The 26,528-nt window shown below is 40.8% G+C and overlaps 2 protein-coding genes across 4 annotated transcripts in view; both read left to right on the top strand.

The window, feature by feature from the left end:
- Nucleotides 1-6,929, top strand: part of LOC144932181 (uncharacterized) — a 42,733-nt gene extending 35,804 nt beyond the window's left edge. The window contains exons 26-32 of the mRNA XM_078856132.1: nt 1,135-1,179; nt 2,258-2,290; nt 2,954-3,100; nt 3,223-3,277; nt 4,227-4,415; nt 5,281-5,358; nt 6,059-6,929. Coding sequence (XP_078712258.1) covers nt 1,135-1,179; nt 2,258-2,290; nt 2,954-3,100; nt 3,223-3,277; nt 4,227-4,415; nt 5,281-5,358; nt 6,059-6,243 — 732 coding nt within the window. The 3' untranslated portion in view covers nt 6,244-6,929. The remainder of the gene's footprint in view (nt 1-1,134; nt 1,180-2,257; nt 2,291-2,953; nt 3,101-3,222; nt 3,278-4,226; nt 4,416-5,280; nt 5,359-6,058) is intronic.
- Nucleotides 6,930-10,522: 3,593 nt separating this feature from the next.
- Nucleotides 10,523-26,308, top strand: TOP3A (DNA topoisomerase III alpha). Of its 3 annotated transcripts, none has more exons than XM_078856393.1 (19): nt 10,523-11,046; nt 11,459-11,518; nt 12,592-12,665; nt 12,984-13,059; nt 14,129-14,237; nt 15,585-15,728; nt 16,140-16,310; nt 17,194-17,294; nt 17,383-17,457; nt 18,490-18,572; nt 19,343-19,547; nt 19,926-20,111; nt 20,647-20,776; nt 21,060-21,173; nt 21,446-21,611; nt 22,287-22,430; nt 23,238-23,360; nt 24,134-24,771; nt 25,569-26,308. In XM_078856393.1, the coding sequence occupies exons 1-19, from the start codon at nt 10,780-10,782 to the stop codon at nt 25,724-25,726; spliced, it is 3,024 nt and encodes a 1,007-aa protein (XP_078712519.1). In that variant the 5' UTR covers nt 10,523-10,779; the 3' UTR covers nt 25,727-26,308. The 3 variants fall into 3 exon arrangements, with proteins under 3 accessions (XP_078712519.1, XP_078712518.1, XP_078712520.1); XM_078856392.1 differs by having other exon boundaries at nt 12,589-12,665; XM_078856394.1 differs by lacking the exons at nt 11,459-11,518; nt 12,592-12,665; nt 12,984-13,059.
- The last annotated feature ends 220 nt before the right edge of the window (nt 26,309-26,528 follow it).

Below are 26,528 nucleotides of genomic sequence, written 5' to 3'. Positions count from 1 at the left end.
CAACTCATTGCACAGCAATAAAAAACACATTAATGCGATGCTAATAGCATGAATTTAATATTATTGCGTCACTACTCCCCTCAGATAATATCTTTTAGTCTTCAAAGTGATGAAAAATATTAATGTGCTTGAGAATTAAATGATGATTTATCCCTGGGTAAGACAATGATGAACTGTCTTGTAGAGTGGTGTACAATGGTGACCTTTTACGAGTGTGTATAACAGATGAACCTTATGGCGGTACCATAGTACCCCGGCTCTCGCATAATGTCCGTGATGCAGTCATGTTTAGTCTGTTGATGGTCGGCGATGCGGCAATCGACTCGTCTCGACGAGCTGTACACGATGCACCACTACGGTGCGTACGAGCGTTCAGAGTTTCGGCACAATCGTCCTCGTTGCGTTTCGACATCGCAGAGTGGCACTGATTTCGGATTGGTACCCCAGTCGTGGAGTGAAGTACACCCCTGGGAAAAAGTGTCCCAGAAATAAAATATTAAATTGCCTCGTCCATTATGTATTATTTGGTACCCCGGGGTAGGGGCCATCCGTTTAGTAGGTACGCAACAATCTGTCAAAACTTGAACCCTTCCCCCTCCCTGTACGCACGCGGACTTTTTACACCCCCCCCCCACCTGCGTACGTTCGCTTGACGCACCCCCCCCCCCCACCGAATCCTATAGAACGGCCGATATTTCATCCACGCAGAAACGATCAAACATTAGTAATATTACCGTGTTTAAGCAAACAGATGGCCCACCGCCGGACTATCTAACTCATTTGAAGGCCAATGTAGACTAATTATTATCGAGGCTTCACCCCCCCCCCCCGTTTCCTACAATGTCAGTAAACCCCCCCATACGCAAGCATACACATTTGGGTTAACCCCCCCTCCATGCGTACGTACTAAATGGATGGCCCCGTACCGCCATAAGGATCAGATAGCCCGCTTAAATCAGGAGCGCTAACAACATATATACCTTCTACCTCTTGATGGGGAAAATGTACACAATATGTATATGCAACGTAAGATGTTTAAAATGTTAATTGTGCATTATAATTGAGAAGTACATGTTTAATGAGTATTACCTGCAATATCGTACTATTCACTGGAAATGTCTTTTTTCTCTCTAGGGTATTCCAGGGATTGATGGTTATGAAGGAATCAACGGTGATGTGGTAAGATACCTTTTTCATGCAACAGTTAAAATGCTACGTACGGTAACAGTTGTTCTTGGCAAAAGGTAAATTTTCTCGTACGACGCGTTAAACTGAATGTATTCGTGCAGCATAAATGAACAAGTTAATTGTTTCGTGTGTAAATGCTTACTCCGAGCGCTCATTACTCTGATAGTGCGTTGTCTTTGAACTGTGCGCCTTTTGGTGTCATCTGGTCGAACACCATATGAGACTAGGCTCTAAGAAAAGCTGTCTCTGGTGTGGACCAATCAGTTTCAAGGACAATGCATAAATTATCAGAGTATTGTTTTTGGTTGCATTTGACTGCAAGTATTGTGGTTAATGTTAATAAGATTCCTTGCAAAAGGTGTCAGTTTTTTTGCCAGAAACAAAGGGGAAAAACCCTATTAGTAAGTTCATTGTTGTCAGAGCAAAACACAAACAGGCGCAACAACAAAATGTCGTCCTGTGCCATGCTCCCCAGGCGGGTTGGTTAGAGATCTCCCACTCATAGTTGCGGTCAAGGGGCATCCCGCTCCATCACCCCACCGGAGGCGATAGAATCAGTGCCACTCTGGGGGAAGTCGAGAGTTGCCGTTCCACGCGGAGACTGGGCCCCGCGGTGGGAATGTGAAACTTACACGAGCAGCTCCGGGACACCGGTTGCACTTTAAAACACTTTGGGCGCGAGTAGCGTGCTGGGTGGAGGAAGCGCTTTGTGCCCTTTTGCTCTCGGTCCAACCAAGACGGAGCACTGGGGGTCAGGCTTCGGTGTCTCTCTGCTCAAGCGTGAATTGTACCCTCCGATCTGTGCTCTTACATTATTTCAGAATTGTATTCATATCTTGATTTAAAGCTTTCGTGACTGCAGGGATTCATATTCTTGGTTCTTTCGGTAAAGTCACGTAGAAGGGAAATAATAAAATAATATAAATATAAAACAATAAAAATTCTCACGACGTTTCTATGTGACTTTACCAAAAGAACCAAGAATATGCATTTATATCGCTTCACAAATTTTGATTTGGATTATTTTTATTCCTACATATATAAACGTGTGTATTGTGTTCTGTCCCAGGGGCCTCAAGGTGAATCAGGCCCCAAAGGAGATGTGAGTTATTGATGATTGCATCTTATGCATTTAAAAATTGTATTTACAATTATGCCACTGTCATATTTCATCATCAGACTGCAGGTTTTAGGAAAGGCTTTTCTACCATTGATCACGCAGATACTTTCTACATGAGTTGGTGAAAGACAAGTGAATATGAATTACGATGCCAAGGCATTATTGACTATGAATAAGCATTTGGGGCCATGTAAATTATTGTGGTCATCCAAACTTATTGTGTATGATAAGCTGTCTTCATACGTTGAGGATATGAAGTGAGCAGGCCACCACGCCTGAAATATTTTTGGCCATAAAATGCCTTGCCACATAAGCAATGCGGTGCTGTATATGGGCCATTCATTTACGTGATCCTTTAGGAATTCTTTGTATTTGCACATGTCGTTACATGTGACATTATTCGTCTCTTGACGATGACGGATAACGGGGCACCAACCATGCAACAGAAATATTTTCAGCCCAAAGTAAACGTGCCCGTCTTCATGTCAGGCATTAACCTAATGCATAACACGCAATGTGTCTTCATTTTTTTCATCTCGGTGAACGTTTTTAACGGCACGTTTGCCCCTCCTCGAATTAAAACGCCCTTGCAAAAAACACACGACAAAAAAATAATCGCCCGACGCATCGTTTGTGCTTGGACAGACGGGACCTGCGGGAAAAACCGGGGACCGCGGCGGCGAGGGCCCCCGTGGAGAAGTGGGCAAGGAGGGGGCCTTGGGGCTTCCGGGCCCGCTGGGCCAGCAGGGCGAGACGGGGCTGCCGGGGAGCACGGGGAAGGAGGGCGAGCCTGTAAGAGCATCGAGCGCCACTCGCCGCACTTCCCGTCGCTCCCGCCATGATCGTTACGACTTGTTTATTACGGTTGCTCTGCGCACCGCGCGGGGAGAAACTCACCTCTCTTTTTATCGCAGGGAAAGGAGGCAACAAATGAACACATACAGGACGTGTGCATGAGGGTTATGCAAGGTTGGTATACGTGGCTCTATAGAGTACAGTATCAATCCGGTGAAATAAAGCGGGCACCGGTTACATATACAAACTCTGAAAAATGGAAAGTCTCACTTCTCTTTAATGATGTTTACAAATTTAAGAACTATTTATTTGTATTTCACGTCCATTTTTTAGGTAGTCTCCAAAGCACCATTCAGTCAGATAATTTTAACCACACGTAACTATAACACGGGACGGAGTGGCGGCGCAGTGATTGGTACAATACGCACGTACAATGAAGCTGGTCACCTGAGTTCAATTCCCAGCTGCAGCCCACATCAGTGGGGAGTGATATCTGAATCAGCCCTGAGCACCCCCGAAGCCTTCACCAACCCTCACTGGCCGGCCTGGTGAAAAGTGGTCAAACAACCCCTTGACAAATACATCATGGAATTAGGTTACACATGTCTACAATCCCTGATTGAAGTACATGACAATACAACTTACATTTATAAAACGTCCAAGTAGAAATGTATCCTAAGATGCTGTACACACAGGAATACATTAGTATCATTAGATCAATCGGAAAAGGAGTCATTTAAATTGTAAGATAAAAGAGGGAATTTATGGACAAGAGGGGACTGGGAAAAGAAGACTTTCTTGGCTGCCATTCGGTTACTATCCTTGACCATCTGTCATCATCTATTCTAGTGACGTGTCCTGCCCAAGCACAAATATATTTACATAGAAGGATATTAAAAAAGGACATCAGAATCAGAATATGTATTTTTACTGGAGGAATCCGATGAGCTATAAAGTTATTTTTGCACAGATGTCCAGTAGGGGCACGTGGTCAGAACGTAATAGCAACAAAACTATACAAAAACACAATTGGAGTGCAAAATATAGGAAAGGTAATCAAATCACTTAAAAAATATATATATACAAAATAAAACTAAACTATTTTGAAACGTGTATCTTTCAGAACAACTTGCCCAGCTGGCTTCTGGCATACCTCGCCGTGATCCCGGAGCCATGGGGGTTATGGGCCCTCCTGGGCTACCGGGGCCCCAAGGACTACCAGGCCCCAATGGTGTCATGGGCCACGAAGGTATCCGTGGCCTGCCCGGGCTTGAGGGCTCTCAGGGCCCCATTGGAAACAAAGGAGCCAGAGGTTCGTTCTTTGTTATATATAATGCATATTTTTTTAAATCCTCCTACGATTTATTGCATTCAAGACCACCGCTCACGAGGAAATGACTTGCACTGATCTTCATGTGTATACGCAGAGAATCCGAAATATTAGTGGGCATTTGTAAGTCATGCAGAAAAATGTACAATATTCAGCTGTAAAGATTTACTAAATGGCAGCATGCTGGATGAATCTTGCCACTGGATACTGTGAGCTAGGCCTCCGAGGTATCTCATGGCAACCACCAGTCAACCCCGGTAAGACTGCGGCGACACTTGGCGAGTAAGGTGTACAGTATTAGGTTATACGAAGTTATAGTTGGAATCGGAAGCTTATTTGTGTCCTGTTTGTGGTGCTAACCAGATCATCGAGGTTGTTAGACATTCTGATCCTGCCACTGCCTGGCAGGATAAGATGTTTTCACAAGACAATAATTAAAGTGTTCTCTCATTCTTAAAGACACAAATACACTATCTAATCTCTTCGAAAGAATGTTATGTTGATTTATACCAACTTGTATCTTTATATAAGGGAAATGTATCTCTTCACACTCTACTATAGCTGTTCATCACATAATTAATCAGTTATATCTATGGGACCCTTTTGGCAATATCAAGATATTGACCATCTTAATGTCTGTATGGATTCCAGAAAGGGTAAAGTATTTTTTATTTTACATTAAATATGTTCATTACAGCCTCACGCATTCCCAATGTCAGCATGTGTAAATTGTTCCAGCAGGTTTACAAGATGCAATGTTATTTCACTCGCACATCTGGAACAAAAATTATTTTGGGGGTTTTGGTTAAACGTGTGATGAGATATCTGCTGTTTGCTGCTGCTGCAGGAATTCATGGAGAAAAGGGAAACCAAGGTGATGAAGGTTATGGGCCGAAGGGTCTCCTTGGAAATATCGGACTACCAGGTACGAACGCTACACAGAAACCTCCTCCTCTTTTTCTAAGACAAAAAACCTCAGGAAGGAATCGAGTCGGCTACTCAGATTATCTCTCCATGAGCTGCTGCTGCTACTCTGTGCCTTTTTAATTGTACCAAGAGTGGCGACCGTAGCATGTTCAACTCTCGTTGCTTAGGTTCACGGTTCAAATTCAGTGGCCGCCCTGATGAATAATGTGGTTGTTTTAGTATCCCCAAAAATGCACGCCGTCTGATTTACTGTGGACATTACAGATCCTGTGACGTTACTCACAAGATCAGGCCATTGTGTGTTAGCGTCACGGTCATAATTTGCCAAATGTAAAAAAAATCCTGAAAATTACTCAATTGAGATCATACACATAAATTACCGCAACTGTGAAAACTGGGCAAGACCCTCCTGAAAAAGAGTCATGAGACTCAGTGAGGCTTTCTCAGGTAAACAAACATAATAATAATAGCATAAGTATAAAATAGGCTGTCAGAGGAACATATCTTTTGGGATATATGGGTATAAGATTGGTTGTCTCTAGAGCTCTCCCAAATGAAGGGCCAGCAGTGCCTTGAGGGAGAACTTTCAGGGCTGCACCTTTATATACACAGTATCGTACTTGACCCGTACACAGCAATTTTCTTTTCAGTTTGTTGATTACCACATCCCCTCTCCATCATCCCATCGCGTGTTGCAGGCAGAGAAGGCTCTCCCAGCTATGGCCGCGATGGTTTGGATGGCCCCAAGGGCCTCCCTGGACCCTCTGGCCGACAGGGACGACCTGGTTCTCCAGGGCCTCCAGGATCTCCAGGCTACTGTGACCCAGCCTGCCATGGACCCATTGCTTTCCAAGGGCCGGCTTCTGATGTAAAAGGACCATGAGTAAAACAAATAATAATAATGATGATGATACAATCTTTGACAGCAGTTATACATCGTTTAAATGGTCAACATAATGAATGTGGTACTTCAATTTCTACATTTGTGGAACATTTTTTGTGAGTAAATGAAAGCCAGAAAATAGTTGTTGTAACTTTGCTCCTAAAGTGACAATTCAAAAACAACTGTGTATTTTTTTGTTTGTATTCTATGTCGTTAGAATGCACATTCTTGCTCTGTGGCATAAAAAGAAATACATTTTCTGGAATAAAAGCGGCGATATTGCAACTGCCCATACTACTTGAAGGTGCATGATAAAAGTGGAAATGGAGCAAGTGCTGGTATTTCGTTCAGGGTGTCTTTAATTTTTGGTTAAGTTTGGAAAGATCGCTTAATTTGCAGGAGAGTACAATAATAGCGAGGCCAAGTTTGTAACCATATTGAAAAGGTGACTTTTTATCATTTACATAAACCAATAACCTCACCTGTGTGAGGTCCTGACAAGTGAAAGATGGTGGCATCCGCAAGCCTTGGGATTCCACTTTGAAAGTGCACTTTTCTCAATAATACTTCAAACCTGTTGTTTGGGCTAGAAGGCCCAATGCATGCAACCTCGGTGCCTGTACCGCTTATGGTGTGGAGCAGTCAATAGCAAAACAAGGAAAATGACTTTTAATAAATTAATCATCATACAGAAGACTATTCTGAAAAGCAAGTCATGTTTTCGTATTTTGTGATGTGTTTATTTTGACTTCTCTGTTAAATCACGACACCAAATGTTTTTTTGTAAATGACTTTCAAGATGTGATGCTATAAATTGTATTTTCACCTGGATTACCTTCTGTTTTTTTTGTCAGCAGCTTCTCAGTGTTAACTGAATTATCTTGGCTGTGTTCTCCCATGTTACAAATCTTAAGGCTAAAAATATCCGGACACCCTGCATCTGTTAAACTATACCACAGATTTAGAAATTCACCATTTAAAATTGCCACCATACGTGCATTCACGCATTGAAGACTCACATTCATTCATAATCACCCCCGTTTGAAAACTTTGCAAGCATTTACAATAATTCAATTACAATTAATACCTTCAGGAAAACAAAACAATGTTAAATTCAGTACCAAACAAGTGTTGTGTCTGTTTTATTGACAACCATCGCAGAACATGGCTTGAATACCACTATCTTTTGGGAAAATTCCAAAACTGGTCACTCATATTGTAACTGCTAAATGCTATGTAAGATCAAAAGAGAATAATTGTCTTTAGATGGTGTATTTCTGTACGTAAAAAAATACAGTAAACAACAACCCGACACTTTACCATCCACTGTAATTATAATATTGTACAAAGAGCTTAATGTTGTTATCAGCTGACTTGAAGCGTATTGTGTTATTTTTAAGCTTTTCAGAATCATTACTATCTTAGACATTACATTTCCTGTTCCGGATATCAGTTGTTCTGATTAATGCTTGATGAGGTTTATACTCGTCACAAATCTGTCATGGCAAGAGTGCTCATGTAATTGCACCGAGTCGTAACAACATGAACACTGATTGGCTGTTCTAGCAAGGATATCACAAGTTGGCAATAAACAATACAGAATTACGTTATAAATAATGTCTGCAAAACTAAACCTGATTTGTTGAGCCGAGTTTTATTTTGACATAGGGTACACTTTGGTTGATACGTTTTTTTTGGTAATGTAAAATAAGTTTCATTTAATCGGATTTTACACGTCTAAAAAATAAATGCATTGTAGTTTGATGAAAACAATAATGATCGTTGTCTGCATTGTGTGCATGATTTTCATGGCTGGATACAAACACCATGCAAAAATATAGTATTCGTTTATGGCCTTATCTATGAATGCATGTTTGGAGAAATGTCAAGAAGTAAACAAACGCATTGCTTTTGAAACGAATCTACTTTTATTTTTAGTGCAGCAATAATTTACATTGCTCTTCACTTTGTCTCATTTATGGAGGGTTAGCTATTATAATTCGTTGAGAACCCAATGAAATAATTGCTCATGAGCGTTAACCATTTTTGGACTTGCGCACGTGATTGATCTGTGTGTGACAGGCCCTGAATTGCATTACATTTAACAATTTATGGGTTAAATGTATGCATTACGCTCCTCACTGTTTTGTTAATATCTTGGAGGGTGTGTAATGTATTTATATTACAGATATTGAAGCATCACATCTCATTGATTCACCTGTGAACTGCAGCAAAGCCTCGGTGTGATGTCGCATTACTGCAGGTGTTAAACCTGATTCACTTTAAGGTAAACATCGATACGATTGCGCTAATACATACATTATTTTGTGATACTACATTGACAGTGGTGCACAAGCAAACATCTTTTTAGAAGTTAGTCTGCTAATGAGACAGAAGGTGAAACCGTGCGAGAGTTTCCACGCTTAAACAAACCCTGCTCGATACCATTGGTCTGGAAAGCCAATAGGTGGATGGGCTGATCAAATACGCTGTATTTACATGTGGAGATGGAACGGAGTAACAATTTTATGTCCTATATTACTCACCCCACTCGGGGAGCTGCGGTAGTTTAATGGTTGCGTCTGGGTTAGATCGCGTAAACATAAATGTGTCGTTCACCCACCACCACCCGACACAGCCAATCAGTACGGGTTGTCACGTGCACAAAACGTGCCAATTAGCCATCGGTGTGATTCTATTCTATTTAGGATTTATATAGCACCCTTTCCTAATGGTCGCGAAAGCTAGTGTGTTTAATTGGTTGCATCGGTGTGAATAGAAGGGTGCCTTTATCAAATCGCCCCAATGTGTCCACTCAGCAGTCGAAATGAGTACACCACGACAGAAGGGCCACAAGGGTAAGACGATGGGCAGCTCTGGTCAAGTGTGGGGTCTCCGACACATTTTTCCAATGTATTTGTTAACTCGCGTGTTGCCGCTGGTATCCACTGGGGTGAATTTGCGGTGCGCTACCCCGCCAGTAAGATGTGCTTGTGTCGCGTTCTCTCCCAGCCACGACGGCTCTAGGGATGGCCCTCCGTACACTACATTATTGTGTTCCGACTTAAGAACCGTTATGATCCTCACTGCTCTACTGATGCCGCCCCCCCCCCTCCGTACACTACATTATTGTGTTCTGACTTACGAACAGGGCTCGGGAATGGAACCCGTACGTAAGTTGAGGGCTGCCCGTACAGGGGTTCGTTTCACGATTAACACGACAATTTTTTTCTTTACTCCGTAATTATATTTCACATTACATTATGCACGTCGTAATTGTGATTTGATGTACGGTACAAATGTAGATTGATTAAAATACATAAAGCTGCAGTTCACTTAACAACATCCTGCCATTTGTATCTCATACATGTGTAGTGACTGACTCAGAAACACTAAGAGTAGGAGGCACTCTGTTTATTAACAGGGCCTGACAGTAACACTTAATAACTACGGCTCCCAGTCAGGACAGCTGGTAGACTGCCTGACTAACAACGCCGAGACGGCGAAGACGGAGACGATAATGAAGACTCCAGCAGCAGCACGACGGAGATCCCACTCCAAACGACAGCCCCGAGCTCCCCTCCCGGGGCCTCTCTTATACTGCCAGCGTGGCCTGGCTCCGCCCCCAGCCACGCCTCCTTCTGGAACCTACTAACGGGTTCTCAATGTGACCCTTCCGTGACCTTTCCCCTACATCCCTCTCTGGGCTATCACGTGGCCTGTCAGTCAGGGCTGCTGTAAGCTGCAGATCCTCTTCCCTGCCAGCAGCCGGCGCTATGCTGCCACGTGACCGATTCTATGTCACTACACTTACATTTTGATTTAAAGCTTTCGTGACTGCAGGAATTCATATTCTTGGTTCTTTCGGTAAAGTCACGTAGAAGGGAAATAATAAAATAACATAAATATAAAACAATAAAAATTCTCACGACGTTTCGACTGCAACACAAGCAATCATCATCAGGTGTGAAATCCACAACACACTTGTTACAATGGATGCAAGCTAGAATGCTTATTAAATGTCGTACTTCATTTTAAGGGCCATTGTTCGACACATCGCTTATATATTTTCTTTACAAGGCCACAATGTGACTGACTAATGTATCGAGATTTTTCTAGTTACTTTGTTAGAGTCACCGCTTCACTGAAAGATACGTCAGTAAAACGAAAATAGCTTGCAACTCTTTCTGCATTGGAATCCTGCATTCCTACACACGCACAGCTAACATGAATAAACTGCTTTCTGTGAAAATGCTCTTACACTTCAGCAATTGCAGATTATATTGATTATTTGAAGTTAGCCGGACACTTTCATAGCCGCGAAGGATCTCCCGCCAATTCGTCCGGCTTCGAAAGGTGGTTTACTGTACATCGAATCGATTCCTTCGACTCTGCGCACAAAACTAGGAACCATCGCTTCCTTATTTCCAACGATTCATTCATTTGCGCAAACGTGGTAATCGAGCCGTGGAATCGCGTGCGTAACGGAATCGCGTCGGGTCGATTCCTATATCGCGCTGTGAGTTGCCGGTGTGGATGCTGGGCCTCGTTATAGCGCGGGTCGCGCCGTCACCGCCGTCGCCGCTGCTGCTGCTGCTGGGCCGTGAAGGACGACGAGGAGGAGGAGGAGGCCACGGCCGCTGCTGGACACGCTGCCTCATGGCCTCACGGGCGGGCAGGGCGCCCGGGCACGTCCCGGCGGGCGGCCTGGAGCGCGGCGTCAAGCGGGCTCTGTGCGTGGCCGAGAAGAACGACGCGGCCAAAGGCATCGCCGACATCATGTCCCGCGGCGGGTTCACGCGGGTGGGTGAACTTGCATGTCTCTCTGCAACAAACTCGAGAGCGAGATCGACCAAACGCACAACTGCAGCAGTAGCTGCAGCTGTTGTTGTTGTTGTGCTCGGGTCACACACCGCGCGGCCTGCTAAGTAGCTGTGCACCAAAAAGTTATTTATCCCGTGGTAGGGAGAACATTGGAGACACTTGGTCTAACATAGCCTACTGACTGGACTGTGCCGGCAGTCTTGGCGTCGGTAAGAATCGCCTACAAGTTCAGCTGATTAGTTAAAAGCGAAAATACTGCCCCCTTCCATGGGGGATGTGAAATTGGTTTTACATTTGTTTTTTTCCCCTCGCCAATGAGATGGGGTGACCTGCTTGGTGAAATAAAGTTGACTCAATGTTTATACAGATTCTACGACTCTCTTCCTTTCAGAGGGAAGGGCTGTCGAAGTTCAACAAGATATACGAGTACAACTACTCATTTAGTGGACAGGTAAGTGTTTATATTAATATAAAAGTGTCACTATCCTGAGACAAACCGTGGGGCAGTTCCAGTGATGCTCCTTATTTTCAATATAACTTTATTTGAAGTGGAAAATATACATACCTGTCAACCCCTTATCAGTGCCCTACCTTATTACGGACCAATTCAGACATTATTGGTCACCCCGTGCCCTTATAAATCTCAACGTTCATCCTACAAAGTTCCATCATAAGGGAGAAACACAAACAAATAGACACTAATGTTTTTCCCCAGCTGTACACCGTATGGACCTGCAAACTCAATTTCCCTGGACAAGAATATGGCTAAACCGTATATGGGTTTGACAGGTATGAAATATATGAATTAAAAACTTCTCAGCCATGAGCGAACCTGCCTCTCGGTGGTTAGCCGTTTATGTAGGTTCGTGGTTGAATTAATCAGACTTTTAAAAAATATCTCGAATTATTGTATGGTATGACCTTGTAGGTAATGACATTCACGGACAAGAGTGGTAACTCTCCTTGTATCGCGTGTGATGATATTTGCAGGCAGTGTTGTGACCTCTTAAATCGTGTCATGAATGACGAGTGCTTATTAAATACAACGCCGAATGTTAATCAACAAAATGTTGAAAAACACAAGCGACTTGAACCCTAATTGTGCAATAATATCTCCCGGACGCAGGAAATCGCTCGTCTTATTTCTCCTGACAGTCTCTGTGGAAGATATTGCTGATCAAAGTACCGTATACCAGTGGTTTCTTGCATGTTATTTGGCAATGGCATTAGTGATGTGTCTTATGACATGCGATTATTTGCACCAAGAAGCACACAAAGAGCAACTGGTCGACAAAGTTGTGGATTACTGGTGGGGTGGAGGAGGGCTGCGTCAACAGAACTGGACAGTGCTGTTGTTTTACCTTGTCACTCGAATGAAATAATTGTACTTGTCTTTACAATAACTAAAATAAAACTATACATGTATTCTTTTTTATATAATATGAGTTTACAATCTCAAACAATGCACAGTTTTAAATACAAATATATTTTTTGAGTGATTTCTGTCATTGTGCTTCACAGCAGAATGTCAATGTTGTCATGACCTCAGTGTCTGGACATTTATTGGGGTTGGAATTCATTGCAGGTTTCAGAAACTGGTGAGTCAAATGTTGTACATTTAATAATCTATAATTAACCAAACAATCAGTCTTACGGCTTGTTTTGACTTTTTTACCATTCATTGTTGCATATATTTTTGGTTCAAATTTGCAAACCACTTAGATTGTTCCATTCGTAATATTTGAAAGCAAAAAGAAAATCACCAGTTATATTTTTACTTTTCGTCACATTACATTTCATGTTAGTTTGGGTTCTTGTAAATCTGCACTTGATTGAAAAAACAAACGAATCGACCGTGGAATGTTCAATTGCAATGAGCGTTTCACTTGGACTTAACATGCTGTGTCACTTAACAGGCGAGGCTGTCACCCTGTGGATCTCTTTGATGCCGAAATTGAAAAAATTTGTCCAGACGACTTTGTTACCATCAAGGTTTGTCTTGAATTTTATTTTTTCTTGTGGTGTAAATTTAAAACCAAGCCTGTGGTACAAAGTGTGAACGCACTTGGGGGCCGTCCATAAATTACGTCACGCACCTAGGGGGGGTGGGGGGTCAGACATTTGTGACGATGTGTGACGAGGGGGGGGGGGGTGAGAAATGTGACGTAACATCAAAATGCACAACTTTAAATAAATATAGACAACACGTTCTACTTAATTAAATATACTTTGTTTTATAAATGTTTTCTCCTACAACATCAGAGTGCAGCGCCACATTAAATACGCACTACAATGACAATAGTTAAAAGCGATTTGAAGCATGTTTTATTTTCAAAATGTAAATATGGTTTTGGGGGGGGGCAGAGCTTTGTGACGTCATATTTTAGGGGGGGTCTGACTTTTTGTGACGCCGTGTGACGAGGGGGGGGGGTCAAAAATCATCCAAAATCGCGTGATGTCATTTATGGACGGCCCCTTGCTCGCCTTGGGTTGTCTCGGCGCTGAGAGGAAGTGCACGTTCGTAGGCTGGGGGACTGACGGTTGCACCACATCACTACACACGTGTAAGACCAGTACTGTACTGTATAAGATCATTATTATTGCAATCCAAAGACATATTTTCCCTTATCTGCAATTTGTATTACTGATTGGGATTCCTAAATGCTCTTTGACAATTTGGTCAACTGTGGCACCTGTTAAAATATTTGCATACAGTTATTGCTAATTTGCTGAAATAATATTTTTCCTGCAATATCATTTGAATGTCTTAATGTACACATGTTTACACAAAAATGTGTTAGGCACATTTTAGTATTTGCACTGTTGCATTTTAATGTACTGTATATTGAAGCACACTTTATCTTCTACATACAGTTATTTGTTACATCCGCAGAATTGTTCGAAATGTTTGTTAATAATTTACCATCGGTCTTCATTAAATTAGACTTTTTCCTACGTCCTTTATTCTGGTTGTAAATAAATGTCACTGAATTGTTACTACCTGTAAGCAAAAGCAATGTTGCTGGTGTGTGTGTGTATTTATTCCTTGATCTTCCATTAGAGAACATTGGAAAGAGAAGTGAGGCAATGCCAAGCTTTGATTATTTGGACGGATTGTGACAGAGAGGGAGAGAACATTGGTTTTGAAATAATCGATGTCTGCAAAGCAGGTATGTATATCGCAGCAAAAATCTGAAGACAAATTACTGGAATAGAAAATGCTTTGATATTTTAATTGATGTAAGAACACCCAGCTTACCCTCATCATACCTACTATAATCACCCAGGAATGTCTGTCCTTAACGCTCGTGACGTCACTCCACATGGACCAGCCCCCCTCAATAATCATGCGCAAGTGACGTCACTCCACATCGAACAGCCCCCCTTATTAATAATCATAAGGTGACGTCCTGCAAATGGACACCCCCCCCCCTATTCATAATAATTAGCGGTTGATGACACTCCACATGGGGGGCCGAGGTGCCACCTCCCCCCTCCTCGGCGTCAACTTATAACCGTTACTAAAAAGGCAGAACCCTCACGTCACGTGATCTCTGTAACGCTATTGAGACATAGAAGTAAAAAGGACGTCATGATGAACGAGGGATTATAACCTTAAAATGTCACCGCGCCCTTACAAATTGCACACGCATTAATACAATGAATATCACGTCGTGGTCTGCTTTTCGCTTGCAAGTTTCAGATTTACTGCAATACACCCGTCCTTGGACGGGCAAAAGGTGTGTTGATATTAAAGGTCCTAGTTTGTCTATTTTCACAGAGTTATTGCATTCCAGTAGTGGCTAATCTGAGTCACTTTGCATGAACAACTAAAACTTAACTCCCCACACAAATGCATTATCAGTTGAAGGCTTATGGTAGACAACCATAGCCTAATAGACTTTTTAACTGCTTGTTTGAAACCTGGGTTCACAAATAGTGGCACACCTCAGAAACAATGGTACAAGAGAAGAAGATCAACACATCAACCTGTGGCAGTTAAAACTTTGACTGCCTCTTGAATAGCTGAGAGTCGTGATTACCAGTGGGAAAATCTTGTTACGCCCTGCTGGGCCACTGAACGAATACCACTGCGACCACTCTTCGTACTCCTCTTCCTCAGTCTGCTCGTTCTTTGCTTAGCGTGAGACAAGTAACAGGGTTGCGTTTAGGTTTAGTCTTTGCATTCAAGTACTAATTGACGGATTGAATACATTGTTTGGACATTATCAAAATACGTTATCTGTTGTAGAGCCGAATTACCCTTCGCATCATTTGTAAGACAGTTTGATTGTTTTGTGTGCCAAAATTCACATTCAGTAGAATGACACATGGTGCATAGTACCGTAGTTGGCACCCGTTGTCACTGATGATGACAATCCTCACCTTCATGGATGTGCACCTTGAAAAAAATCCAACGTGGAAGGTCAAACACAAATTTTGGTGAATGGTCAAGCACAAGAACAATTATAAAATGTTCGTCATTAACCTTGGAAAATCTGTTGTCTTCTTTTCAGTGAAGCCAAACTTGCAAGTTTTCCGAGCAAGATTTTCTGAGATTACTCAACAGTCGATTCACAACGCATGTAGAAACCTGACACTGCCCGACGCGAACACGAGCAAAGCTGTGGATGTTCGTCAGGAGCTGGATCTGCGTATAGGTAAGTGACGTTGACATTATTATCACGTGGTCATTTATAACTACTATATTGTATGTATGTATGTTGAACTTTTTTTCGCATCGTACGTAGACAACCATGATAATTGTTGCTGATGGGGCATTTCAGAAGTTATCGTAACATAAATAATAATAGGCAGGATAATATGGAAGTGGCATAATGGGCTAAATTTGGTCTTCATGGAAATAACAGGGTTAGGAAAACTGCTATATTGTGGTGCCCCAACTCTGAAGTAGCTCAGTATTTTGAGATATATAAGAATATTGCATTTGTTCTTTGCATTGATACATTTTTAAGATGCTGATACTTGACATTTACAATTTGTATTGTTTTAATGATGAAACATTTTAATTTGTGTTTTTGGTAAGCAATTGTATTGTTTTTGTCTCTTAGGTGCAGCCTTCACAAGATTTCAGACGCTGCGGTTACAAAAGATTTTTCCAGCATCTCTTGCTCACCAACTGGTCAGCTATGGAAGTTGCCAGTTTCCAACACTTGGTTTTGTTGTAGAAAGATTCAAATCAATTCAAGCATTCATTCCAGAAGCCTTCCATCAGATTAAGGGTAAGAAATGTTTTGTTTTTGCAGGGTAGAACACAGGAATGGTTTACAGAGTTCCTTTCTTTCACCTTCATCACTGAAAACAGTGTTAGACCTTCAAGGGAATAGTCTTATAGTGGTAAAACAGTGTGCTCTACTTCTCTTTATCTCTGGTCAAATGCTGGATTTGCAGATCGGTGATAATTGGCATCTGAACATGGCCTGGGCCACCCCAAATTGGGTGCCTAAAAATGTGATTTGGAGATCTGTCTGAATCTCTTCACTGAGGTAGAGGCAGCCACACCTGGTACTGGCTGCAACCACTCCTATTTTGTGAAGACTTATTGTATTATAAGGCACTACTTCCCCTTTATTTAAAAGCACAAGTTCCAGTGTATATTTTAATCTGACAGGTTGTGTGTGATCAGATTTGAATACTTGTTTGATATTGAGGTGGAACATTTTATAATCTTGAGAATATGGTATTAACTTGAGATCATTGATGGTATAACCACGTTGTTTTTCTTCAACATGGTGTGATATGCTATTTTATCCCCAAGGAGTTTCCTAAATAGGTTTTGATTGTAAAGTTATGGTTACCTTACAAAGGTCTTAATCACACTATAAGTATTCTATGGGAACCTCATTTGCCAGTAAAAATATGATAATTGGTTTTTTACCCTTCTATCTGGCAACAGTTTTGCTGCCAGATAGAAGGGTAAAAAACCAATTACTATAAGTATTCATATTTATTGTGTTTTCCATAATATAAAAAAGCATACTAAACTTGACCAGGATAATTGTAACTTTTGTAGAACATAAGTGTATATCCAGAGCAAATCAATAATCTTTTATAAATGTAATTGTAAATTCTGCCTTGTTAATATGTTGTGAATTTCCCATTTAGTTACACACCAGAATGAGGATGGACTGGTGGAGTTTCATTGGAAGAGAAACCGACTGTTTAACCACACTGCTTGTCTCATTCTCTACCAGTTGTGTATTGAGGTGAGAGTTTATACCTTTAAATTTAAAACAACAAAAATATTTAAATCCATTTGCCGGTGTCTAACATATATTGTAACTTACGTTTTAGAATCCCACTGCTGAAGTTTTACATGTGACATGCAAGCCGAAGAGCAAGTGGAGGCCACAGCCTTTGGACACAGTGGTACGTATTGCAACCTGAGCACATGCAGTATATGAATAAAATACGATTAAAACAATGTTTGTTACATGAATACAGGTGATACAGGAGAACCGCTTTCAGCCAACACAGACTTTTCCTTTGGTGTACAGCTGTATTATAAATGATAGTATCCCCACCAGAGGATGAGAATCATCAACTTAAAAAAGAACACGTGTTTTAATTGGTCTTGTTGAAGTGTGAAATGTAATATATTTTGTGACGTTATCTGATACTCAATTACAACACACTTTTGGAAAACATTACCTCCCAGCCTTTGGCTGAAGAATTGCTACAGACATGAGACATCTTCATTACCTCGGTTTAATTGAGGTGATGAGAAAAGATGATTGAGACTGCAGAAAAAAATCACAAGATGAAAATTAGCATAATATTCATAACACCAACAGTCCTAGGTTGAAATGAGAGAAATGGTTAGGGAGGAAATACATTTTTAAGTCACAGTAGAATACAAAAATTTATCAGAAAATCTGATCGTGAAGAGAAAATAATTGATATATTAACATACACACAGGCATAAATCATAACTTGTGATTATCCAATTAAAAACACTGAATAAAATAGCTTTCATTGTCACGACTCAAACTTATATAAAGAGACAACTTTACCCACATGCAGATTGACTTCTACGACTGACTTCCCAAAATACTTGTGCATAAATTAGATTTTTCTTCATAAGTAGCCTTTTTCTGATCTCATTTATTTTTCACAATGAGAGGCTGCCGCTTCGCCTTCGCAGCTTCTGTAAACTTGAAGAGGCTTCTTCCACATTTTCATAAAATTGAGAGCTTTACCTTGCATGCCTATACTGCTATACAGGAATTATGCAAATGTTTCTAATCAGCATTGTAGATATGCCAATTATTTCACAACTATTCCTGAGAGTAGTATATCCATTAATATAAAAAATAACGCAATTATGAATACCATATATATTTGTAATAAAATACAATTGTGAGAAATGAACGTGTCTTTGTATATTGTCATTTTATTCAGGAAATGGAGAAACTGGCATCTCGAAAGCTGAAAATCAATGCGAAAGAAACTATGAAGATTGCTGAAAAGCTTTACACCAAAGGGTAACATTTTTTGTATATTGACGATGGTTAACCAATTAGTATTCATAGACTATAGTTAATTGAATACGTATAGATGATTGTGAATGAGTGACTGATGTAAATTCGAATTATGTTCTGGAACAGCTAGAGTCTTCTGGGGGGACAGGTGGCACAGTGGTATGTGTGTGGTGTGGTAAGAACGACGCTGAAGCCAGTCGTGTAGGGTCTGACGCTGAACTGTTTATTAAGGGCTCGCGCCTAACTCGGGGGAAGGGGTTAACACAAAGTTATTACTAATTCCCCAGGGAAAGGGTACTGGGAGTTCCCTACACCCTACCAGGCTATCAGGCTCTTCCCACAGCACTGACCGAGGGTTCATCCAACTCAGCCAGCCGGGTAAAGCAGCCCTTTAGCCTGGCTCTCAATCCCTCTATCCCTGAGCCCCCTACTCCCCTACCGCTCGCTCTCCTAGCTCCCCGCGAAGACCCCGTCTACGTCACGGGTCTTCCCTCAAATACCCCGGGAGGCATGACGTCACTTTTCCTTGACGGCATTCCCCCTGAGGCGAGTGTGACCCGACGTCAGCACTCCACCCCTCAACATCTGTACCGTGCTGGTGAATCTCGATACCTAAGTTTGACTCTGGCCATGGTTAACATTTTGCGGAGGTCCTCTTGCCAGCAGTGGAATGAGAAGCAACTGCAAGGAGAGAAAGCATGTTTTGTTTTAAATGGATGTAATTTAAATGATAGTCTGCATATTGTCATTCACTGTATATTTTTTTACTGCAGGTTCATTAGCTACCCACGAACAGAAACCAACGTTTTCCCAAAAGGCATGAACCTTGCCGCGTTAGTTGAGATGCAGACACACGATCGAAACTGGGGTGCATTTGCCCAAAGGCTCCTTGAAGCTGGGCCAAATCCAAGAAATGGCACAAAGTCTGATCAAGCCCATCCTCCTATCCACCCAACTAAATACACTGCAGAACTGAATGTAAGTACGTGATGTGCCTGTCAGTGCATATGATTGTCAAAGGGCATCATGATCCAATTTTTTCCAATGTTGAAAAAATCCTGCAAATTACTCAATTGTGATGAATAAACAGCAATACTCGCCCTTTACTGACAGACTTAATCTCCCAGGTCACTCTTGCAAATGAAACTCATCCTGGTATCTTGAGTTCTCTCGTGGTTAAACAAAATAAACTTGAAACTACTTGAAACATAAAGTGCTGCCTCTGAATCAAATAGCCCTGCCATCCATGCCTCAGCATGGCAGTGGCGCCATCAGTTTCATCTGAAGAGTGGCATAATGATGTCTAATTACATTACTAGTTCGACTACTAATGTGTCTGTTTTTTTATTCAATTAGGGGAATGATCAGCGCTTATATGAATTCATTGTTCGTCATTTCCTGGCCTGTTGCTCCCAAGATGCACAAGGACAGGAAACCACAGTGGAAATTGAAATTGCTGGAGAGAGGTTTTTTGCAAATGGACTCATGATCACAGCTCGGAATTATCTGGATGTTTATCCTTATGACAAATGGAATGCTAAGGTAATAATATAGAACTAGCTGTTTTAACTAACAGCGTTACCCATAATGCATTGTGTCGACAACATTTTTTAATTTTGCTTTTAATGTAAATGAGTATACAGTAATACATGTTTGATTATTAAAGAGTTACTCTAATAATAGGTAACTATTCGTATGCCTATTAAACATTTCTTTATCAGGAAAACCAATGTAAAGTTGTTTTTAAGTGTATCGTGCAGTCTCTTATTTACGAATGTGTTCGAGATTTTTGTTATTTGTGCTTGTGCACCACTACCATTGCAGCATCACTAAATGATTTGTTTTACTTCTATAACAAAATTTGTTGCCAAAGCATTAGCACATTTGGTATGTTATTAGACAACCATATAAGAGAGTTGACAATTTCACATTAGGTTGACTGGAGCAATGAACAAGTTTGGTTAAACACTGATCCCATCCCTTCATGCTACAATAAGAATCTCAAAGTAATATTTTATCACTGAATTTTTTTTTTACACGTTATTCACAAATGTCTTTTTTTGTTTAACATGTTTAGGTCATCCCTGTTTACACTACAGGAGTGAAATTCCAACCCAGCAATATTGAAATGACGGACGGGGAAACCAGTCCCCCGCAGCTTTTGTCTGAAGCTGATTTAATTTCCCTCATGGAAAAACATGGAATTGGTTAGTTGCATGTACAGTGCCAGTTCTAAGTACACTTAACTGATTAAACTTGCATCCACAATGCTGGATTAAAGGTGTGCGTGACCAGCAAACAAAGTATATTGAGGGTTAAAATATCCATATTTGTCAAAGACTTTTCTTTAAAAACATGTTTTTAAGCTAACCTTGAAAAAGCATATGAACGTTGGTTAAATTTAGTAAAAAAAACAGTCATGACTTATACCTAATCAGTGTTAATTAAAGTCGCATATGCTGATTTAGTTTTGTATGGTCATTGTTACAGGTACAGATGCCACGCATGCAGATCACATTGAAACCATCAAGTCCAGAATGTACGTTGGGCTGACGCCTGCACAAAGATTTCTGCCAGGAGAGCTTGGAATGGGGTTGGTGGAAGGTCCGGATTTCAAATTCTACATGATTCATGTTGTGCTGTATTGACTTTGTACGTGCTACAGTCACATATCAGTGGGCATCTCATATCCACGATGGGGAAACACATGTGATTTTTGACGTGAATCGCTCTTTATATAGAAAAGCACCACCTAGTGTTGGAGTAAGAGATGCCCATTGAAATAATTGTGGTATAATTTTTCAAGGCTATTCAATGAGATGTGATGGTCAATTTACAATCTGTAATATGGTAACATTTCTACGTTTCATTCCTAGGCTATGATGCAATGGGGTATGAAATGTCCAAGCCAGACCTTCGTGCCGAGCTGGAAGCTGACCTTAAGCTAATATGTGAAGGGAAAAAGAACAACACCACAGTTTTGCAACAGCAAATCCAAAAGTATAAGCAGGTGTTTTTGGAAGCTGTTTCCAAAGCTGAAAAGTAAGTGTCACCCTTCACACTTGCAACACAAAACTGCCAGCTCCTTGCCAAGCCAAGTTGGCTCCAGTAAAACATGTGGTTTTATTCAATAGACAACAGTTTGTGTATTGTATGTAGCGATGGACAAATCTAGGAGTTGTGTTCATACCCAGTAATGTTTTAGCACCCCCTTGCTCCGTTTACCAACCCAGCTGATCCAGAGCTGCTGGGAACTGAGGCCCATGGTTTAGGTTCATCAGTCATTGCCGAGAAGTTGGCCATACAATAAAACCTTGGATTGCGAGCATAATTCGTTCCGGAAACGTGTTTGTAATCCAAAGCACTCGTATATCAAAGCACTTGTATATCAGTTGTGATCACGTGACGCTCGGCAGACAAAGCGTATACGTACTACTCGTATTGCAAGACCTCGCTCGTTTATCAAATTAATATTTATTTAAAAATTTTGCTCGTCTTGCAAAACACTCGCAGACCAAGTTACTCGCAATCCAAGGTTTTATTGTACTTCACCGCGCTCGTCAGCGCAAGTTGAAGGGAACACATTTTGTCTCGCCAGACATCTAGTCTAACTGCTCGGGCTATAAGCCACTCATTCCTCTATGCCTCCGGTAAGGCAGTGCTGTGTTGAAGAGGAGCAGACTGGTACCACATGTAAACGTTTTCGTTGAATTGTAGGTTGGATGAAGCCCTGTCATGTTACCTTGGAGAGCCTCAACAGTCTATTGCGAATGAAGAAACTATTCCCAGGAGATTAGAACCTGTGAGAAAGTGCCCGCAGTGTAAAAGCAACATGGTGCTGAAGCAAACCAAGGATGGCAAGTGAGTACTTGAGTGCTGCATTTATTTTCCTTGCCGTTGCTGCTGCTGCTGCTGCTGTATACCAATATTTGATACTGCTATTTAAATGTCCTTTTGGCATACTATATTTAATATATATCCAGGTATGAACTTTGTTTTGTAGCAAAACAAAGTATGGACCCTACTTTTACTGCATTCCTAGTTATTTTGTTTTCTTGGAATATTTTACAGTTACAACTTTTGACTCTCACTGCTCACTGGAGTCGTTTGACCATTTCTCTACACATTTCAATCACTTTCTTCAAGTCTCATCTAGTTTACATATTTGACCTTTATCTGCCAGTACATATAGTAGGCATGCAACTATGCATTGATTAAAATGTATTCTTATGGTCACATTGCATGTTTAACAATAATTGAACGTGCCCCTTAGTGCCCTTAAGAGGTTTCACATTCACCACAATGTTAAAACAAACATTATATTCGTGAGATGTGGGTGTGTGCAGGGTTATTTGGTCACAGGTATATGAACTATAGCTTTGTGTTTTGAATGTGAATTATGTATATGTCACATTCGTGTTACTGTGTTTTGTATTATGTATTTGTGTGTATTAAGTATGCATTTATAGATACATATATTCTTTATGGTTGGAGAATTAGCCCATTGGTTAGTGCATTGGACTACAAACCTGTCGATCTGAGTTCGAAGCCTAAGATCAGTGGAGTGCTGGGGGTGGGGGGATGGAAGGTGGAGGGGGAATGCAGCCCATATTGTTTATATTTACAAAATAACCTTTGATTTCTAACTTCCCTGCAATGTTTTAACAGGTTCATGTTGACCTGCCTGGGTTTTCCAAACTGTAGAGCAGCAGTCTTTTTTCCTGATTTTGTTTTAGAAGCAACCAGAGATGAGAGCATCTGTCAGTTTTGCCAGCCAAATGCAATACACAGGTAAGTGGGTTACATATCGATCGTAATTTAATTTGTCCACCGTTGGTTCAGCAGGTACTGTATTCTTTGCGCTGTGCCTTTTATGGTTGAGCTATATACTTAACTCGTTTTTTTTTATTATGCTCAGCGGTGACCACGTGGCTTGGGGGATAGTGCATTGAGCAAGGACCACTGGAATTCTGGGTTCAAATCCAGGCAGAAATGATTAAATCAAGTTCAATGAGTTGATGGTATCATCCTGGTCACCACTGACTTTCAGAAAAGCTTCACGTTAAATACTTTTTTGCATGATAATTCCGCAAGCACACTTTCCTCCGGCCAAAACCCGGCACGCGCAAAGTTATTGTTTATAAGAAAAAAGCTGCGTTTTTGGAGCAAAATGTTTTACCTTTCAATCAATAATATGATTGTAATTAATCATTTATGTATGGAACATTGATTGCCATAGTTACACGTGAAAATTATTACGTGATGTTAAGGTTTTAAATATGTAAACAGTGTGATTTCATGAAAGTTAACATTTGAACAATGCATATAGTTTATTTTACATGAATAATATGTAATATTTTTTTAGCACCTTCTGTTGAATGTCATGGACTAAACAGAATTGAGGACTTGATCTTGCGTTGTCGCATTAGTATTACAATGTCTAATATTCAGGGATCAGTTGCTTAACTTGTGTGGTCGTCTAGTGCAATGTCAAGGATATTGAAGCGTTAAATGAAATTATAAAAATTGTGTATTCATTCATGAAATGTGGGTTTTCATTTTAGGATAAAATTTAAGTTCAAGAAAAACTCTGTAATTCCTTGCACACCTTTGGATTATGTTGGATGCGTTGGTGGCTGTGATGATGTCATAAACGACATAGCGGATTTAAAATACCTGCGTCCTGTTACAACTCCCAACCAGTCCCGTCAAAGTCAACCCTCCGCTTCAGTTGCGCGGCAAAGGGGAACATGCCAGCCGTCAAACGCATACGTACAACGGCCACCACAGCAGGCACCTCCACCTATGGCCATGTTACAAATTCCTCCTGGAAGAAACGAAGAAAATGCTGTCGTCTGCAACTGTGGAATTGAGGCTACCCTTCTTACCGTCAAAAAGGAAGGCATCAACAAGGGGCGAATGTTCTACAAGTGTCCGACAGGTGTATGCAACTTTTTCCTTTGGGCAGATCAACAAGACAGTGGATACAGATCTGCACAGAGCAACCAAGGTTCTTTTCATTCAAGCACAGTACCTCGCGGAGGCCACGATGAAGTGATGTGCTCTTGTAACAATCCAGCCGTAATGCGCACTATCGTAAAAGACGGACCGAACAAGGGTCGCCAGTTTTACACTTGCTCCAAACCTAGAGATGAGCAATGTGGATTTTTCCTGTGGATGGCTGATGAACCCTCAAATTCAGGTATGTATATTCACGTGTTTTTTCCCCCAAATTAAAGCTACTAATAGAGTAATAGCCATGCTATACTATTCGCATGGATAATGAGGATCTTGTGTTCATATTGTATGCTTTATTATTAAAACGGATCTTAATTTTGTTCTATTTACCATTTGAAATGAACTAAAGTTGAAATTTATTGGATGAATTAGTTAATACTTTGGTGGCGTATAGTATTAACACAATTTTTTTTACATCACAATGAATTACACAATACCACCATACAAATCTTGTATATTTTAATCTTTACACTTATTGATATGTAATTATTAGGGTTCCGGTGGTGAGCACACTGCTATATGAACCCAGTAATCTTGAGTTCGATATTTGGCCATGGTTGATGTCCATGGTGAGGGATATCTGACCCGGCACAGTGCTCCGCCTTTCACCACCCCGCACTGACCAATGTGGCAAAGCATGATCAACTCCCATGACTGACGGTGTGGGAATACCTTCATCTGACAGTGGATTGACACAGGGATGTAATTTATTCTATATAAAAAAAAATTCTAATGAAGATAATGCATTAGTTTTATTTACATTTTTTTTTATTAAGCATTTGTAGTTGATTAAATGTGTGAAATTGATCGTTATTGTGCAATGCGTACAGTAATGTAACAACAATAATATATTAAGGTTTCATATTTTGACGCTTAACCTATGACAATACCATGTTTGTATATAAGCAAATCATTGTATTCATCCTTTGTTGCTTTCTACTGACAGACTAAGCAGTAGTAATTGTGACTTTGCTTTCGCAGCTCATTCCGTTGCAAGACCTCCACTGCGGCCTGACAATGCAAGACCCACGTCAAACAATAGAACAGCTGGCGAGGATACCACAGTGAGAGCCAAGAGAACTTGTGGAATCTGCCATCAACCTGGACACAGAAGGACAACTTGTCCTATGAACAAATGATTGTTTCAGGAGAGTAAAATTACGAAACCAGTACATCCCCTTTGTCAGTCCATTGCTGGATGAGGGCCTCCCAACATTGTGTGGGCCTTGGGGGTTATTTGACCACACTGGTCAATGCCGGTTGCTGAAGACGGAAGTAAAATGACCGCTGCTTAGAAGTACAGTACAACAATGGACTTTGCTCCGCATCTGCCTACAAACTACGTTTTGGTTGTCCATGCTCTATCCAGTTTCACCCCTTCTTTTGAGATCTGGCAAGACCAGGCTCAACTCGGCTGATTTGGTCAGACATTAAATAACGAAAGTGTTTGTTATATTTACGTGTTAAATACTGCCAGTTAATCTGATTTATGCATCATTTCAGGTATTCTTGAAAATGTTTTATAGTGCTTTACTGTATATTCCAATTCAGCAAGAACTTAAAAAAAACTGAAAAAGGGAAAGCATGACACTTGTACAATTTACATTTTTGTATATTATATATTCCGAGATAAATTCAACCAAAAAGTACATGATGTAATATACGGTGTGTTTTGCAATTGTTTTACACGATGAGTGTTTGTTGTATTAAAAATGGTAATATGAACCAAATATCGTATGTTGTGAGTAAATGTTAAATATGAATGCAGTATCAGATCATGAGGCAGTGTTTTAAAATATAGTGGGATATCCACTCGCGTAATTTAGAGAACACAATGTAATTCAAATATTTTGTTTACGTTTGCGTGCTTTCTATTGTTTAACGTTTTTGCCCTGATTTATATCTGCTTCGTGTATTACTTTAATCTTTGCCATTGTCATG

Source organism: Lampetra fluviatilis, chromosome 5 (assembly GCF_964198595.1).
Source record: "Lampetra fluviatilis chromosome 5, kcLamFluv1.1, whole genome shotgun sequence".
Taxonomy (NCBI): domain Eukaryota; kingdom Metazoa; phylum Chordata; class Hyperoartia; order Petromyzontiformes; family Petromyzontidae; genus Lampetra; species Lampetra fluviatilis.
This window is presented reverse-complemented; position numbering and strand designations above follow the sequence as displayed.

What these genes read in the sequence shown, in the direction of transcription:
- TOP3A (XM_078856392.1), top strand. Translation starts at nt 10,780, where the DNA reads ATGCTGGGCCTCGTTATAGCGCGGGTCGCGCCGTCACCGCCGTCGCCG. An exon ending in AATCGATGTCTGCAAAGCAG is followed by an intron (nt 14,238 to 15,584) that starts GTATGTATATCG and finishes TCTTCTTTTCAG; the next exon opens with TGAAGCCAAACTTGCAAGTT. An exon ending in CATGGAAAAACATGGAATTG is followed by an intron (nt 20,777 to 21,059) that starts GTTAGTTGCATG and finishes TCATTGTTACAG; the next exon opens with GTACAGATGCCACGCATGCA.